General features: G+C 33.7%; 2 protein-coding genes across 2 annotated transcripts in view; one reads left to right on the forward strand and one right to left on the reverse strand.

The window, feature by feature from the left end:
- Positions 1 to 991: 991 nt before the first annotated feature.
- The window catches only part of LOC129805707 (cell cycle checkpoint protein RAD17), a 197,637-nt gene continuing 178,985 nt past the window's right edge, over positions 992 to 19,643 (forward strand). Inside the window, exon 1 of the mRNA XM_055853803.1 lies at positions 992 to 1,002. The gene's annotated coding sequence lies outside the window, so the exon portion shown is untranslated. The remainder of the gene's footprint in view (positions 1,003 to 19,643) is intronic.
- Positions 2,585 to 19,643, reverse strand: part of LOC129805693 (rab3 GTPase-activating protein catalytic subunit) — a 159,053-nt gene continuing 141,994 nt past the window's right edge. Inside the window, exons 2-7 of the mRNA XM_055853776.1 lie at positions 13,015 to 13,241; positions 12,740 to 12,925; positions 12,494 to 12,637; positions 3,593 to 3,714; positions 2,937 to 3,467; positions 2,585 to 2,872 (exon numbers count right to left, since the gene is read on the reverse strand). Coding sequence (XP_055709751.1) covers positions 2,717 to 2,872; positions 2,937 to 3,467; positions 3,593 to 3,714; positions 12,494 to 12,637; positions 12,740 to 12,925; positions 13,015 to 13,241 — 1,366 coding nt within the window. The 3' untranslated portion in view covers positions 2,585 to 2,716. The remainder of the gene's footprint in view (positions 2,873 to 2,936; positions 3,468 to 3,592; positions 3,715 to 12,493; positions 12,638 to 12,739; positions 12,926 to 13,014; positions 13,242 to 19,643) is intronic.

Here is a 19,643-nt window from a genome sequence, read left to right on the forward strand (position 1 = left end):
GTCGAAATCGGTGATGAATCGGTAAAGTAGCGGTAACAGTTCTCTTTTAAAAATACTGTTTTCGCGTTTTTTCTATCTTCTGACCCATATAAAATTCAGACGACTCAAACTATAAGAGATATAGACTTACGCTCTTCGATGACCCCTCCTCAAATGATAATATTTCGAAGCTAATCTCTTTATTTCCCCCCTCCCCCTAATACGATCCCTACCCCCCTAAAATATATCAAAAATTAGGTTTTTCTAATATTTAAAAATAAATAAATTTAATTTTGAGGTGATTCCAATCCTATACAGACGATTACCGGAACATCTTCAAATAAACTCATTAGAATGAATGTCCTAATTCACAACCATTTCCAGAGAATTATATAAATTTGCTCCTTGACTCTTCTAGAATGTTACAGTTTAGTGAAAAATCTTTAGATATAATTTGAAAACTACTTAAATACAAGAAAAATACGCCAGCGTAAAATGCTTCTATTGGAAACAAATTGATCCAAATGGAGACAAGGGAAAGTTTTTAATTGGAGACAAACAGTGTAAGTGAAACCACGACGAAAAGCTTCCAAAACCTTTCTGAATTGCTCTTGAGTGCAGGATTTGTTCTTATTTATGGTCTTTTCTCCATTTTCATTTTAACCAATAAGAAAATCTCTCCAAAAAAATCATATTTGAAGGGTTTCCTATTGAAGCATTTGCAGACATTTCAGAAAAACTCTTTGTTTACGAAATAGGTAATTATTTCATTTGAAAACTCCAAGAAACGTTACCAGGGGCATGACATTTCCTATGTTTCCCATAGGTTTCTAGCGTGACGAAAAAAACTTTCAGTTTATTAGCTATTTTCTGTCACTGTAGAATGAATTAGCAAATAATACAAATACAAAATAAAAGCCAATTTAATATAGAATAGGCAACCGAAAACCCCAAATTGGCAACCTGCGTAGTTTTGAACATATCCTGTGAAATGTGTACGAAAACAAGAAAAAAATTATACTAAAACTGGTCGCATTTTTCAGAGCTAATGTCACCCCCCTGAACGTTACCAATAAAGATAAGCACATAATTTAACTAATATTATCCAGAAATGTGACATTAAATGTTAAATAAAATGAATAAACATCAGTTTCATTTTGTTTTTCATTGGAAAACATGGTCGATCGATGAAAAATTCGATGGTGAAAAGGTACACTTTCAATTTTTCTGAGAAATTAACAAATTAAAATTAGTAAATATGAATGGATTTTCGCTTAATTTGGAGCAAAATTACCCAAATAACTAAACTGTTCTTTATAAAATTATATAAATATAATAATTTAGTATTGTATTTATCGTGAAAACAATGATTTTTCCTTTTGGAGTAGCCGTAGTAGCAAAAAATTTCCATTTGGAGCAGATTTTGAATTAGCTTATTATTCATGCTTTTATTCATAATATTTGTTGCCAATTACTTACTTTAGGGCTTCAGGTACATTATGGTACTTTTCTGAGCTGACTGAGGATGGCAGGTATTTTTGCCTAAATTGTCAGTTTCATTCGTATAGAGAAAAATATGAATAATTTGTCTGTCACTCGTCCTTAAAGAGTTAAAGCTGAAACAAAGATCGACAGAGACGCATAAAATCTTACTGAACAGACGACTTAGGATAAAGCAGGATTTCCCCATAGCAAAATTCCGCAAAAATTCCAATGGAAAACTTGCGTCCAAATGGCTAAATTCCCTGGAATTTGACGCTAAAATTCCACTAAGTTTTCCTATGGAATTTAAAGCCGGAAATTCCATGGAAATCATAGTGCTCCATGGAATTTACTAGTACGACATGCTGGAATTCCAGCGTTAAATTCCGCGGCATTCCGCGGAAGATTTATATGGAAACTCACACGTGAAACGTCCGCGGGATAAGCTGGAAAAAACATATGGAAATTTCCACTATCTTTCCATAGTGTTTTATATGGATTTTTCCACTAGTTTTCTGAAATGTCAAACAAATAAAATGGTGTTGCGACAACTTTTAGAATTTGTTTCCAAACCTTCCGCAAACATTTCTAGTGATTCATGTGGCAATTATAATATAATTAATTATGCGATGCTGCGTTTCGTGTAGATAATAATGAAGTGATTACATTAAAAAGGTCGCCAACCTAAAATAATGCTGTTTTTATGTTAATTAATATATATTTTAGGAAAAATTTTTTTTTTTAATAAAATATTTTTTTATTGCTCAAAGTGTCAATTCGTTATTGCTGGTTTATAAAAACATATTACAATCCTCGTAATCTTTGCCGTTTCTATAAAATTCGGAAGTAAAATCATGAGGTGCATGTGACAGCTTCATTTTTTCTCCATTTTATTTTGGTGGAAAAATCCACATAAATTCCACGAGCATTTCCATGGATGTATTCTATAGAAAAAATCCAGCATAAATCCATTAAATTTTCCTTGGAACCTAGTATGGAAAATTCCTATGGAATTTTTTAAGGAAAAATAGTGGAAAATTCCAAGGAATTTTTCGCTTGTTATTCCTATTCCGCTTTCTTTTGCAATGGGGATGAATTGTGCAGCATAGAGACAAATTGTAGATTTTTTTTCGATTTTTCCAATAATTTTATTTCTGTAAGTTTTAATGATTTCCTTTAAGTGCAGTTCATTTCTAAATGTTGCTCATGGGTTAATATCTTATGGAAATCTTTCGCTGATCATTTGCAGATGAATTCAGAGGAAATTGGTATCCTGTGAGAAAGCACCGCAGAGACGGAATTGATTCTGTCCCATGATAGCCCGAAGGAATTGTGGACCAGCCATGCCTCTCACTAGTGTCTTTCCTGACACTCTCAGTATAAATTGTCGTTCTATAGGATTAGGAAGGGGCTGAAATTAAATAGACGCTACTCATCACATTCTTTTGATGACTTTCATTATAATTCTCACTCACCTTATTCCCAAAAATCTGATCCCCATCTCCAAATTGTTCAATCATGCTATTCTTCCACTCTTCAAAAAGCCCTAGAATCTGCATAGAGACTTCTCCTTTTGAGCCATTCTTCAGCTCACATTCATGCTCCTTCAGCAGTTCACTCAGAAGATTTCTCTCCCATTCTGTCAGTTCTTTCTTTTCGCATCCCAACACTTTCACAATTAAGCTTCTTGCCTCCAGAACATGATACTCCATGTTGGTCAGTTCCAACAGGAGATTCTGCCATTTTTTGCTACGAATCCCATACGGACGACTTCCTGGACTTAGCCAATTTTCACGCGACAATTTGCAGCACTGAGCTACAATCTTTTCCATCTGTTCGGTCATTGCTGGAATTTTAAAGTCATCTTGGGCAATTTCCTCCTGTATCTTGAGAATAGCCGCATGGAAAAGTGTGGGTGTTGTTAATTCGGCAATTTGACCAATATTTCGAGACTCGAGGAAGTGCAGCACCTTCTCAGCCTCTTTGGTATCATCGAACAGTCGCCTCTGAACGATTTAAGAGAGAAAATTGAGGATAATTGAGGAAATTGGGAATTTATACTGAACAGATTAAGATTGAGAGAGAGAGAGAGAATTGAGAGAGGAAAAGTATCTCAATCAGTGACACAAACCTGCCGTCGAGCCGGCACCGGTTTAGCAGAGTCCCAAACACTGCTCCAAGTATTGCCGGGGATCATCATCCGAGAACTCAAATGCCCTTTTTTCTTCTGTTCACTTTCAGCGTTGGCATTTTCTGTAAAAAAAAATGTCAATAATTGAGATTATAATCTTAAATTTATTACTGATTACTGAATCAAGAAATATGCTAAATTGTACTAATCAATTGTAATAATACTCAGTACTTAATACTCAGCATTCACGTAGGTATTTATTAATTTCATTTTAAGCTAAAAATTTCATTATCAGAAATTTTTAGGCAATGAATTTTTCAAGTAACATATATTCCATTTAAATTTTCTAATAAGTCAAAAATAAATCAGTACAAATTTAGATCAGCGAGCATAAAGAAGATGGAAAACCACATAGAGAGATAATAAATGGCTGCAGCACAATAATAAACATTTTGGTAAGAATAGTCAGTCGGTATAGAAAGTCAAATTTGAAAAGCAAAAAATTGATTTGCTCGGTAAAATAGTAAATTTAGTCAGTTTGAAAATCAAATAATTTTATTAGTTTAAAATGGATAGTAGAAATTGAATTTGACCAATTTGACTAGAAGGAAAAATCAAATTTGATAAGTAAATGATGTGTCAAAACATTTCAGTTTTTGCGGAATGCTCGAACTCGTGATTTAGATGCTATACATCAAAAGTACTTTTGCACCATCTATCATTTATCTGTTCTCAACCGATAAATAAATAATAAAGCGGTTATGAACCTATTCATAAATCATTCAAAAGATCCCTCAAAATAGTCTTAAGAATAGAATTAATTTTCGAAGAAAAAATGCTTATCGATTCATAGCCGGTTCATTACCGGTTCATGAAGCAGTTCAGACTTGTCGAGAATTTAAAGACCTTTCCAACAAACCCAAATATGATACCATTCACTGGTAAAAATAAAAGGGTCAAATTGACCCTTTTCCAAAGGATGGATCATATTTGACTCTTTGAAAGGGTCACCAGGAACCCTTCGAAAGGGTCACGGTTTTGACATCTATTTAATTCCGGAATAAACGAATAAAAAAACAATGAAAAAGTGATCTTTGGTGTTCGCTCAGATGAGAGAAATATGATATCAGTAATAAGTTTACAATAAAACAAGATTATTCGTGATAAATGTGCATACTAAATTTCAAGAGATACAAAAGTGAACCTTTCAAAGGGTCAAATACGATCCATCCTTTTGAAAAGGGTCAATTTGACCCTTTTATTTTTATCAGTGTTCGGTTGGCAAATATACGTTTTCTAGAGCCTTTTTAACCTTTTATCTTGAAAAACTGTTATTAGATATGATTCAACGGTATTTTTGTATAAGGGCGAATGTCTGCCTAAATCTAAGTAGGGTGAAAGGAACGTCTATTGACACTTTAAGAACTCGTGTCAGCACCTATTGACACCCTACTCTGTACCATTTGGGATATGAAATTTGAACATCTCTGTTTATCGTAAAAGGTATATTACAGAAAAAACGTTATATTATTTATATTTTACTAGATACATTAAATAATTTTCAGCATTTTGACAAAAGTGTCAATAGGGGTTCCCTGTCGAACAGACGTTCCTCCGACCCTAGTCTTTAAAACAATTACGAAAAATGAAAAAATCGGACGATGCGTTTCCGAGCAATCCCAAAAGCCCAGATAAGCTTATGGTAGCTGAGATTCTTTACAGATGATCTCGAAATGCGTGCAACTCGAAATGCGTGAAAATTTGATTGTGAGTTGAATTTTGGGGGTAAAGAATCGCGTCGAGTAAACTGTTCGCGGCGGTCGAAATGGATAAAATTGGCTCAACGCGATTCTTTACCCTCAAAATTCAACTCACAATCGAATTTTCACGTATTCAGAGATGCAAGCATCTGTAAAGAGTCTTAGCTACCATAAGCTTATCTGGACCTATCACTGGTCATTTTCTATTTTAAGTAGTCTGAGTGGGGAAGACCAACAAAAGTAAAAAAAAAGTTCATTGAAATCAGTTAATAATAAATCGATGGATATGGTAAGGTCGGGGTACAGTGGGTTGGGGTAGAGACGGATGGGACCCATTATTAGAAAGATCGTGCTCTCAGATACAATATAGGCTAAAATTTCATCAAAATCCCTCCATAAACACAAAAAATGCAGTCCGGTCAAGACATTTTTGGTTATCGCTCAGGTCAGAGAAACATCGAGAGAGGACTGCGACCCACCGTTGGAAAGGTCTCGACCTCAGCTACAACATACTAAAATTTAAAGAAAAAGCATCGTCTAGTTTTCGAAACATTCGAGATCGATTAATCGAAAATTGATTTTTCGATTAATTGGACCTTTGGTTAAATCGGATGAAGTTTCTGTGCAAGAATGGTTGTAGTACTCAACGAGAGCTTTCCAAAGCACCAAAATTTTTCGAATTCCGATAATTAGAAGCGGATATATTACCATTTGAAAATTGAATTTTTGGACACCCTCTAGCTCAGGTCAGGGGGGTCGGAGGGGGTTAAGTTTGGTATCGATCGAAACCTCTTAGGCCCAGCTAAAACATACTAAAATTTCAGCCCGATCGATGCCATAGGGGTTGAGTTATTGAAAAATAAAAATTTGGGGGTGTTTCAAAATACTATTGGTCAGTGAAAATCCAAATTTGGTCAGTAGGGTAATGTGGTACAAGTTGGACAGCAGTGGTACAAGTTGGACAATGGTACAATTTGGACAGGGCCTTTTGTCTTGATAAATTTAGTAGGTACTTCATTTTTATTTGTATATTTTTTATGCTTTAGTTTTATAATTTGGTTCCTTGTGCTTAAAAACAAATTTTGTACTGTATTTATCAAGAAAAAAGCCATGTCCAACTTGCATCGGCGAATTGTCCAACTTGTAACACTAATTCCAAATTATATCACTTTACCCTAATATACTTCCATTACACCTCTTAGAACAGTAAAATTTAATGCAATGTACTTATCCATCCTTTTCTTTCTATAATGTTTATTCAAACGTACTGAATATGTTTGTCTCATAATTTCGCACTCTTCTTGTGGACAACGTATTAACTCAATTAGGATTTGAACGTGAAAGAGTGGGACAGAAATATGCAACACATTGGAAAACTGATGGTATGGAAATTTCAACTTTATGAAATTTTTCTAATCTAAAAGATGTTCTTATGGCTCTGGCGCACCTTTTCGGTTAGGAAAATTTCGTGAAATCGAAATTCGAATGTCTTTCTTTCTGACACGCTTCACATAATGTCTGTCGTATTCTTTCGCACTCTTCATCTGCTTGCTTTAAATATCACAACAAATTCAATTTAGCTCAATTGAATTTGGAGTACGAAAGAATGAGATAGACATGCAAAACTAGTGAAAAAGAAAAGGATGTGAATTTTGATTTCATGAAATTTTCCTAACCAAAAAGGTGCACCAGAGCCATAAGAACATCCTTTAGATTAGAAAAATTTCATAAAGTTGAAATTTCCATACCATCAGTTTTCCAATGTGATGCATATTTCTGTAAATGTATGCCGGGACCAATAAAGTGCAATTTCGGTTAGTAAAGAATAAGAATTTGATGAGTTCAGAACTCTTATTGCAGTGGAATCACCACGTAAGTTTTGGAAAAGGAAATTAAAGAGTACTTTATTTTGCCTATAGTGTTATCCTAAACTTTAAGTGACACCAATTTTGGTCTTCAAATTTGGTTTAAATATAAATTAAATTTGGTTTGATGATATAAAAAAAATGTAAAAAAATGGGATGTGCGCAAAGCGTTTGAGAAATAAAGGGATGTGAATTTTGATTTTACGAAATTTTCTTGAATAAAAAGGGGTGACGAACACATAATTGTATAAATTGGACTCATTTTTTGTGGATTTAATTTATTTGTTGACCAAAATTATTTTTTTTTATGATCGAAATTGGTATTTTACTAACTCGTACTGATCAAAATTGACCTTCTTACTAATCAAAATTGATTTTTTGGGCGACCTAAATTGATGTCATCCGCAAAAAAGTAATTTCAAAAGGAGGGTTCAAAATTTCGATAATTTTATTTTTATTTATTTTTTTTGTTTAATCATAAAATAAATTTTAATAGATTTAAGTATGATAAATATAAGTAGATTCATGAAGGCTGTCATCGGTGAAAATTTTAATTTTCAATTTTCACGGCGCTGTGGAACTGAATTGGCGGCTGTGGAATTTTGAAAATTTTGACTTTGTCACACATTGTGCCAAAATTCCTTTGCTTTTCAAAAAAAAAAATTATTTAATAAAATCTAAACATCAGAGCCAGGGGTTTTTAATATGACCAAAAAGAAATACTTGAATACCTTCAACAATTCCTATTGGAGTAACATTGATAGAAATCTGAGTATCAGACATGAGTTAAGATATTTAAGACTCTATAAAATGGAAAAGCTTTGATTTTTTAATCAATGTTTTTCTTAGTTAGTCTAAATCCAAATATTTGAGGATTTGTGAAGAGTTATTTCTTAGAACTAAATGCTTCTCATCACGGTTCCACAATTTTTTTTAAAAGACCGGTCAAATAAGATAAGTAGATCGTGAACAGTAAAATGGAACCTTGATTTTCTCCGTTAAGTTATTTAATACTTTACGACGATGCTGACGTTTCAAAGATTGATTTGTTCTCTTTATCGGGCCTGTAATTCAATTTACCCAGTCCAAGCGCAATGAAGGCATTTCTCGCTTGCACATGATTTTTTCTATCCCGCCACTTCAAATGAAAAGGACATCAATCCTCGAAATGTGACGAAGAATTAAACAGAAAAAAACGACCAAAGTTTGTATTTCCGTCTTTGGAACTTATAAGAAAAGTTGTATAATTCAGTGAAAACTTTAACGTACTGCTTTCTTAAATTTTGGCCCATAAGTTTTCCGGTTCTATTGAATCTGAGTAAGGTGGTTCGGATTATATTGGAACTTGTTGATCAATTCGAAAGAAATAAAAACAAACTTGTCCCTAAGTTTTCGGCACGAGTTGAAAAGCCCTTGTCAATGGGTAAAGAAGTAGAGAAAATTGGCCTTATTTCAAAATCTTTCGACAGAATGTGACACCTATAGGGGAATGTTGGCATGGTTCGCACAGAGTGAACCTTCAAACAACGCAAATTTTCTCTTTGTTTACAAAGTGCTAGTTCGTCATTTCTTAGCCATAAGATAGATAATTTATTAGGCTAATGAGACGAGATGAGAAATGCTGAGTCAACTCTTTGCAAACGAATAGAAAATTCACATCGTTTGAAGGTTCACTCTGTGCGAACCATGCCTACATTCTAACTGATATTGAATTTTTTGTGTGAGTATTTAAACCATATCTGAGAATTATACTTAGGGTCATTTCGAATCCTTTTCTCTGCAAATCAGTTTCGAATTAGTGTGTCTCTCTAAATAATGTATAGGGGGAAGTGGGACACCTTTAAAATAATGTTTTTCTTTCCTTCTTTTTTTTAAAGGAATATATCTTATTCTGATAAAATTTAGCTTTACAAACCAATTGCGTAAAAATAGGAAATAAGACCTGTTTTAAAGGTGCCCCATTTCTCCTTAATGAAAATTTAAGTCACAAAAGTTACAAACACTGAATGATTAGGGCTTGGCCTTTACATTGGTTTTCTTGACAAGTTCTTGCTTGTTCCAGAAAATATATATTTTATAATCTTGTAAAAATATTCACTTATTGGCTACTTGGAAGAACAATTTGCTTATCTTTAAGCCTATTATATTTTCTGACTGCTTCATTCCAGTATAAGAGGTAACTCATTTCGGAGAAGTTGAGCCAATCTAGCCATGAACTCTATGAGGAACCCAGGGAACCCACAGGTAACACGAGGAACCTGGGGAACCCATACATATTTCGGAGAATCCGAGGAACTTAGGGAATTTAGGAAACCCAAACATTTTTAAGGAAACTCTCGGGGATTCAAACATATTTCTGGGAAAACTATATATTTTTTTAGGAACTCATCGAGGAGATCTGGGAATTCTTGGGAAACCTGACGAACTTATATATTTTTCAGGAAACTCATGGCGAACCCATACATCTTTTTCTGAGAACTCACGAAGATCATAGGGAATCCGTACTTTCTTCTTAAAACTAATTAGAAACTCGGTAAACCCATCCATTTTTATCAGGGAACTCGTGGGGAACCCGTATATTTTTTAGGGAATTAATATATTTTTTCAGGGAATCCGAGGAGCCTAAATAATTTTTCAAGAAAATTGTGGAATCCATATATTTTTCAAGAACCCCATGTAGAACTCACAAAGAACCCGTACAGCTTTTAGGGAACCCGAGGAGCCCATACATTTATTCAGAAAACTCATGGGGATCTCATAGGAAATCCATACATTTTTCAAAAAAAACCCATGAACCCAGATATTACTGCTCGAACTCCATGGAGAGAGCAGTAGGGTAAAGTGTATAATTTGGAATTAGTTTTACAAGTTGGACAATTCGCCCGTACAAGTTGGACATGGCTTTTTTCTTGATAAATACAGTACAAAATTTGTTTTCAAACACAAGGAACCAAATTCTAAAATTAAAGCATTAAAAATATACAAATAAAAATGAAGTAATAAATTTATCAAGACAAAAAGCCCTGTCCAAATTGTACCATTGTCCAACTTGTACCACTGTCCAACTTATCCCACTTTACCCTATATAATGCCTCGATTTTATCATTTCCCAAAATTTCCACCTTTAACCCCCCCCCCCCGGAGACCACTTTTGGCAACAAATCTTCACGTTTCAGACGATTTCTGAGAAATGTCGTCACGCTGTTTGTCCGTATGTCCGTCTGTCCGTCCGGCTGTCGCCAGCTCTAGAGGCCAAACGGTAAGAGATAGCGACTTGGGGTCTTCGGGGGACCCTCCCCATAAGTCGACCCAAGGATCGTTAACATGCCCCTCATTTTTTTCCCCACCCTCCCCTACCCCTCCAAAACCATGTTTTTTTGGGATTGCTCGAAAACGCGTCGTGCGATTTTTTTTATTTTTGGATATGTTTTAGAGATTACCCAGGCGGATTACCCAGAGATTACCTTAGACGAAAATACCGTTGAATCATTCCTAATAACGGTTTCTCAAAGTCAAGGGTTAAAAAGACACTAGAGAACGCATTTATCAAGTGAATGGGGTCATGTTTGGGCTCGTTGGAAAGGTCTTGGAATTTTCTATAAAACTGAACCGGCTCCAATCGGTTTTGAATCGGTAATGATCCGGTTCATAACCGATAAATAATTTTTATACGAAATTCAATTAAATTACTCCTGAGGTGTATTTTTGGAAATATTTTGAGTGATTTATAAGTCGATTCAAATCGGTTGTGAACCGGTAAGGAACCGGTTATTTACCGATAAGTAATTTTTGTTAGAATATAATTTTTATTACTTTTCAAACTATTTTGTGGAATCTATTGAGTGATTCATGAATCGATCCAAATCGGTTCGGTACCGGGAAACGGTAAATGATGCGAAAGTACTTTTGAGGTATAGCATCAAAGTCACAAGTTCGAGCATTTCGCAAAGCCTGGGACGCTTTGCCACCCCTTTTTTTCTTAGAAACTCACCAGGAATTCAGGGACTCGTAGGAAATTCAGGAAACTTACATATATTTACAGAGAATTCCCTAAGAAGCCAAATAGCTGCCTTATAGAACCAAGTATTAGATAAGTCTTTTAGTGCACTTTTAAAAGACTTAAAGTCATAATTTTCTGTTGCAATGCCTATAGAAGCTCTTAAGATCCTTAAGAGTGAGCCACTTTACTTATAGTATTCTCAGTGATGGAACTAAGAGCGTTATAAGCAAATAAAAAGATTTTTGGTTCTATAATGCCTTACTTAAGAAATTCTACAAGATATTAAGAAAAAACTGTTTCTTGGGTCGGGAAACTCACATATTATTCGGGAAACCCGGGGATCTCTTATATTTCGTCAAGGATTGCGGAGAATCCATATATTTTATTCAGGAAACCTGGAGGATCCATACACTTTTTTGGGGACCCTACAGGGAACTCTGGGGACCTATATATTAATTTTGAGAACTGGAAACTTGAGCCATTCTGGTTGCTTATGAGTGGCCTCTTGTATTCTAACGTTGTAATTAATTTGAATAATTATAATGGAATAATATTAAAAAAATATATAGAGCAAGTAACTTGAGAAATTTGGAAAAATAGTAAATTCAAGTTTTCGAATAATTCATTTTAAATTAATTTATTATATTTAATTACGATCGAAGGAATACCTATTGAGATGGGAACACTTGTTGGCAGTTTCTAAAAAAAATGCAAGTACAACAGAATGGCTAGAAAGTGAACATTCTACTTTATTGAAGCCACAATTTGTCAAACTTTTTCCGGTGGATGGCTGATCGGAAAAAGATATATAGAGGAAACTGGGGCACCACTAAACACGGGGCAGCACCAAACACTGCGAATTTTTAATCAGATATTCGACTTCAGAGGATAAGATTTATAGAAAGTTATAGGCATTATAGGGATTCTTGTCTACTGAAGAAATGGTTGAGATAGTAAAAGTAGTTTAGAAATAAAAATTAGTGTTTGGTGGTACCCCAGTTTCCCCTTGTTATATTCGAGAGGAATTGCAAGAAACACTTTGGAAAAGTCTGAATCTAATCGCGGAATATAAAATTTCGTAATAATGAATAGAGTTGAGCTTATTAAGAGTCTGAATACATTCCATTCAAATACTCTACGTCACTTTTCCAAATATAATACCCTTAAGTCTATTACATCCAACTCTTTCAATATAGTATACACATATATTTCAATACATTTCCATCAGTACTTAATTCAATTAGAGGGCGCCTAATTGGTATATTTTTATCCCTACCTTCATCCTCATCTGTAGCATCCTCAATCCAGTCACGAGGGCTGTACCAGCGAATAAAGTCCTCAATCTTTCCATTTGGATTGGCCGCTTTGAAGCTCTCCATGTCGGATAGGAGTGAAGCGCTCATCATTTGTGTGCCTAGTTCTTTTATATCACAATTACATTCAATTAATTATTCAGCACTAATGCTTTTTGCCTGTTAAGATGAAGGTGAGAGACAGTAAATTGAGACATGATGAATCTTACCACTTCCAGGACCCAATTTCAGCATCACTTCAGCATCATCCTCCAATTGGTCTTCTGTCTTTGGCACTGGTTCCTGCGTTACCGGAATGTACAGTGGCTCATCTGAATCTACGAGAGTCATATCACCAAGACGAGATAGCCGCCCTTCAGGTTTATTCCACGGAGCATGGCGATTCTGTTGTCCATCTAGTAACCATAAAAATGAAAGAATTTGTTTTAAAAGAAGAGAAAAAAAGGTAAAATACTTTATGATATTTTCCAGAATATATCCCAACCATCTTCATCATCATCGTTGGCACAATCGAAAAATTCATCTTCTGAATCATCAATTTTCTTCTTGCCACTTCCTTCATTTCCGCCACCTTTCGATGTACTTTCAGCACTGGTTAGGGAAAACGGAAGACCACCTTCGCGTATACATCGTCTCTCCATGCAAATGTTCAGCATTTGAAGCTTCTGATGCATGAGACATGTTCTAGAGTCCGGAAACCCATTTCCAATCCTATATAAATGATAAAGAAATTATGGTGATTTTCTTAGTGGGAGTCAGTTCTTTTAGATAGAGGAAGTGATGTGAGTATCGATATCTTGAGAAAGTCACGGAAACAGTTACGGAATTACCTAATACGTTTATGTTTTAAGGGATACGTTTTAAAGTACATCTCTGAGGAAAATTACAGGAAAAGTCAATGAGAGAGAGAATGAAATGGAAAACCCTGTGAAAAATGCTCTAAAGACGTTTCGCAAAACTCAAGAGAGTTTGAAAAGGTCTCGAAAAAAGTGGAGAATGATATTACAAAATCTTATTAACCATAATTTTACAGGTTTTGTGAAATTCAAAAATCTTTTCTAAAAAAAACACACTAAACTTTTTGAAAGGTTTTGCGAAACACGAAAAGCCTTCAAAACCCGAAACAATTTGATGAGGCAGCTTTCGCATATAATTCGAGAAAGAAAGCCAGTGATAAGCCTAGATCAGCTTATAGAGGTGCGATTCCTTCATTGCAAATTTGGATTGTGGCAAACCCGAACGATATTTATACATAAACAATAATTTCGTTTAATAATTCTTTAAGTGTCTGAAGCATATTATCGTTATTAATAAGGGAAATTGGACGAGAAATGCATAAGTGTCTGAAAATCTTTAAAGTCGATTATCTCGGAAACTATGAGAGATAGAGGCCTCAACTTTACATCTGTTTAGAACCTCTGTCAGCGACCCATGAGAATCCGTGAAGTTATTCATTACCCACGAAAAATACGCGCCCAGGGAAAATCCACGAAGAAATATGCGACGCGCGAAAATCCGTGAGAAATTCACGCCCCGAGAAAATACGCGCCCCACGAAAATCCGTGAAAAAATTCGCGTCCCGCGAAAGTCCGCGAAAAAATTCGCGCTCTGCGAAAAATTTCGCGTCATGCGAAAATCCGCGAAGAAATTCGCATCTCACTAAGATCCGCGAAAAAATTCAAGCCCCGCGAAAAAATTTGCGCTCCGCGAAAATCCGCGAAAAAATATATGCCCCTCGAAAATCCGTGAAAAATTCGCGATCCGCGAAAATCCGTGAGAAATTCGCGCCCCGCGAAAATCCGCTAGAAAATACGAGCCCCACGAAAATCCGTGAAAAAATTCCCGTCCCGCAAAAGTCCGCGAAAACATACGCATCCCGCGAAAATCCACGAAAAATTTCGCGCCCCACGAAAATCCGTGAAAAAATTCGCGACCCGCGAAAAACCGCGAAAAAATACGCGCCCAGGGAAGATCCGCGAAAAATACGCGCCCCGCGAAAATCCGCGAAGAAATTCACGTCTCGCGAAGATCCGCGAAAAAAATCGCGGATCGCGAATGGTATATCACTGAGAAAAAAAAGAGGGTGCGATTAACTTTTTTCCTCAACCTCACCTTTTTTTAGGTGTAAAAATATATGAACATTTTTTAATGTTAATTTTACACCTTTTTAAGGGTAAAATTGACATGAAAAAGGGTAAATTTAACCCCTAATACATCTGAAGAGGGTAATATTTACACCGATTTTGTATCAATACTATAGCAGGGTAAAATTAAAATTTCCGGAATATTATTTTAATTTTTTCGGCAGTGTAATAGTCAAGTTTAATTTTTATTACAAGTTTCAATGACTTACTTTTTTGATATATGTTCAAATTCAATTATTCATCTAGTAATTTTAAATTTTACTGGTTACTGCAAGGTAAAATTAACATTTCCGGATTGTTATTTTAACTTTTTCGGATTTCTCTCAGTGATCTCACCTTACAAATCCTCGAATATAGACTCACTATTTAGAGAGAGAGAGCGCTATATATTATGGAAAACCTTGTCCGACGCCACTTCTCCCGCTTTTTTCCCGCCTGACACTATTAGCAAATTTTTTTTAAAATTGAAATCTTTAAAGTGAAATATCTCGAGAACCGTTCAACGAATGTCTTAATTTTTTTAATTGGTTTTTTTTATTTTCTGGGCTACAACATAAACCTAAAATTTTCAAAATCGCATGCATAGATTTCTAGATAAACTACAAAACGTGATTTTTAACCGGTTTAGAACAGGTTTTTCAAAAAACAAATGGTACAGAAATCGTCGTACGCGCGAATAGATATATTAAAAAAAAATATGAAAATATCTCTTTCCAAACCAGAGATATTGGGTACTACGGAGGGCCGGACCCGAAATTGTCGGCTTATGATTTTCGGCATCAGGGATGTTCAAAACATACATCCTGTGAATTTCAGCTCGATCGGAGCACTTTGAGAAAATCCGAGGATTACAATAGGTGTGATTAGAAGGAATAACACCTAAAAAGGTTTTGCGAATGGTTAGTAAAAACGTTTTACAAACTTAAAATAAATTCTATAAGAAATATTATTTGCAATAAAAATTCACAGAAGTCCGTTCATGTTATATTTAGCCATTTGCCATTTAAACATTAAAATTTCCCCAGGGGCGCTTTTCAGTCTGGATTCCGGAGACAGTATAGTTGTACCAATTCCGCTATTATGGTGGTCAAAGTTCACTCACTAAAGCAGTCTCAAAGTCCAATTAGAAATATTTATTTTTGAAATTGAGCTTCCACTCTCATTTATCTTTTTGCCAGTTATTATAATTGTGTTGTATAAGTATAGTGTGCTTCTGAGAGTTTTTACTCAAAAGAATTTAAGTTAGTTAAGTTTTTGAAAATTTCCAATGTTTAAATTTCAGGTAGCATTAAAAAGACTAAAACCTTTTGAATCTAGTATTTCTCATCTTGAACAATTGTCAAAATACTTATTCGACACTTAGTAGTTAAAGCGACGTGTTTCATATTTCTTCAATGAGACCAGAAATGGGTAAGATGGCGGCGGATATAATAGAAATTGTATTGATATTAAATTTGAATTAATGGACTGTGGAAATTTAATGAATCGCATTAGATGATACTTTCCTGAATCATATGAAAGAAATTCCTAGATTGAACAATAACTTAAAATTTATCTTTTCCCTCAATGGCATATCTCGCAACTTTCTGTAAGATAAACTAATATTCCAATTTTGTGGCAAAGAAAAACTAAAAGCCGTTTCCTTTTAGTCGAGAAAAGAGTGCAAGAGAGATGAGTAAGCCACCAATTATAGTACTGAGTTAATGATTATTTATTCTACCAAGTGTTGGATCTTTGGAACAATACTGATTTTGCTTTCCACACAGTGAATCCTTCTGCTGAAAAATAACAACAGCCAGCAGAGGGAAATGCAAAAAAAAAAGAAAACGGAATGCTTTATGAATTCTCATAAGACTTCTATATAGTGTCTAGAGGATTTTGCAAGAATACAAAAACAATTTTAAGAAAAAAAAAGAAACAAAGGAAAATACCCAAAGTGTTTATATAAAATTACACTTTTTTCTCATCCCTTTTCCTTTTCTTCCGGCATTCTTCTCTCAGTATAAATTCTTCCAGTTCATACCCTGGGGACACTAGAGGGAAGTTCTTGGGTAGTTGTAGTAAGTAATGGTGGAATTTATCCCATCTGCAGAGCAAATGCCAATTGCTGTGGAATAATTCAATGAAAGAGAATACATTTTAGTATTCTTAGACTATTTAAGTCACGGTACACAGGTAGTTTCCGGAAATAAGTAGTGTCTTGTGGAAGATTGTGGCCAAACACTATAATGCGATATAATTATTTATATTGAATCGTGCATTGAATTTATTTGTATAACTGTTGCATTGTCATAACATAAGATTATTTTGTACGAAAACTTTCCTTTATATTATTAATGACATTTAATATCTCTGTGGAGAATTTCCACAGGAAATCCTTCTGAATCCAGATAGAAAATTAAATTTTCATGTTGTTAAGTGAAATACTTTGTTTGGATTTAGTTACCAAATTATTTTAGTAAAATTGCTGCGGAAAAAATAAAATGATTAGTGTAGAAATATTTGTTTCAAAATTATAAAGAATTCTTAGCAGTAAGAAATTTAAGAAATTATCAACTAGATATTCTAGTAAATACTAGTCAGAATTTAAAGCAATTTTTGGTCAATTTCAAGGTATTATTTGACAAAATCGCTTAACAAAAACTGGTTAAATTAAAAAAGAAAATTCAAAAGCTTTTATTTATTTAAAAGTTTTTTCATTACATATGATATAATTTTTTTAATCTGTGTAATTTTTTTTAATTTTAAATTATTAATTATTTGTTTGTCTGCCAAAAATTTACGAACAAATGACAAAATTTTACGAACATTTTTTTGTCTGTTTACGAACATTTACGAACAAATGTAAAAGTACAAAAAATGTTCGTCAAATGATCATTTTACGAACAATGTTTGTGAAAAAAGTACAAAATTTTACGAACTTGTTTGTGGGTTATATGATTCATGAGCATTTCGTAAGTCCTCCATATGATTTCACAAACATTTACGAACAATTTTACAAAATATTTTTTCTGTGTAGAAAAATCGTAAAATTGTTCGTAAATGTTTGTGAATTCTTGGGGACTCATGAAATGTTCGTAAATCGTGTAACTCACTAAAAAGTTCGTAAAAGTTTGTACATTTTTCATAAACTTTGTTCGTAACATGAACACCCAAACATTTTTGTTTAGGAAAATTTTTTTGTATGTATACGAACATTTACGAACAAATGTTTGTAAAAGAACAAAAAATGCTTGTGAAGCGATTATGTTACAATCAAAGTTTGTGTTTTTCTGTGTTTTTCATTTTTTCCCGTGTTTAGAATATATAGTATTTTTAAGTTAAGTATTTAAATACACGAGTAAATAATTTATAGGAACGGGGAATAGTTTCACTGAGATTAGGGTTAATAAACATCGGGACAATTATCCATTAATTTCGCTGATTTACTGTGGAGGGGATTTCACCTGATTGACAGAATGCTAGAAAGTCCTCCGATGCGGGGCAATTTCCCGCAAAAATGGATCAGTTTGGAAATGAAAATTTGCATTTATTTAAAATTAAAGATACTAAAAACGGATTAAAATTTTGAAATATTATTTTGAGATTTTTTACAACTTTAAACACACAAAAATATAATTGAGTAAATATTACTCGATCACTATGGTTTCTGTCGTTTACCTGGTAGCCTGATAATGGTAAGACGGTGGCAGACACAACCATGTTACAGATTGGAAATAAAGTATCTATCTATTTCATTACAGAATTTCTATACTATTTTTTTTTTATAATTCCGAAAGTGCAAGATATTATCATACTTCGTTATTAACCCTTTAACGACGAGACACTTTTTACGGACTGAAAATCAACAATAAAAATTAAACTGAGAAACATAATCAATGATAAGTCTTACATCTAACCTTGGAAAGTCCAACAGAGTCTGATTCGGTGTATTTTGTGCTTCTATGAACAATAGGGACATAAATAGCCCAAAAATTTAAGTAATTTTTCTGACAATAGCAATGAATAATATTTTTGACTTTAATGAAAAATATTACGTATGAGTATTGTAGTTTTTATTGCCAAAAAGGTTTTGCTTAAAAAAAATGGGAAGTATAAAAAATAAATAAAATCAATTTATGAATTTAAAAATTCGCCATTTTTTAGCTGAAATATTTACTACATAGCAAATAGCTAGAGACTTGCAAAAAATATTCTAGATTCTTTCAACATTCTACTTTACAATTATGTACAGACTTAAGAAGAAAATAACTTTTGGTAGTCTGGAAAAATTATTTTCTTTATGGGACACCGGTGTTCCAATCGTCCTTAAAGGGTTAAGGGATTAGGTAGATCACACCGACTAAAAAAAACACAATATTTTTTCATTAACCTCTTTTTTCAACATACTTATTAAAAAAATATATTTAATTTGAACTTCCAAATATATAAAAGTACAAGATTTTAACCAATTCTTTTGAAATTCCCATTTCAAAATTTTAAAAAATCAGCCGTTGGGGCCTGATTTTGGTACCTGGTTTTATCGAGTTTTATTGAAACAAAAAACATAGTTTTCGGTGGACAAGATTTCTCAGAGTATCTGACGTCAAAAGCTAAATTGTTTCTTTCAGCCAATAAGTTAAAACTCGTATTTGAACGGTAATTTTTTTTGCGTTCATCACAAGTTATTTTACAAAAAAACAAAACATGGTGTAAAATGCACCGATTTTTTTTTGCATAAAATTCTGCTTGAAATCAAAATTTCAACAAAAAAAATACCGTTCAAGTACGAGTTTAACTCATCAGCTAATAGGAAATATTTAGCATTTTGACGTCAGATGAATATAATCTGATAAATTTTGCCCACCGAGAAGTATGTTTTTCTTTTTACAACGTCTCCAAAAATCAGGTCCCAACTGCTGACTTATAAAGATATTTTAATGAAAATTTTAGAAAATATAATTTAAAATTTTAAATGTTGTACTTTTTA

The sequence above is a fragment of the Phlebotomus papatasi genome, chromosome 3, assembly GCF_024763615.1.
Source record: "Phlebotomus papatasi isolate M1 chromosome 3, Ppap_2.1, whole genome shotgun sequence".
Lineage (NCBI taxonomy): Eukaryota > Metazoa > Arthropoda > Insecta > Diptera > Psychodidae > Phlebotomus > Phlebotomus papatasi.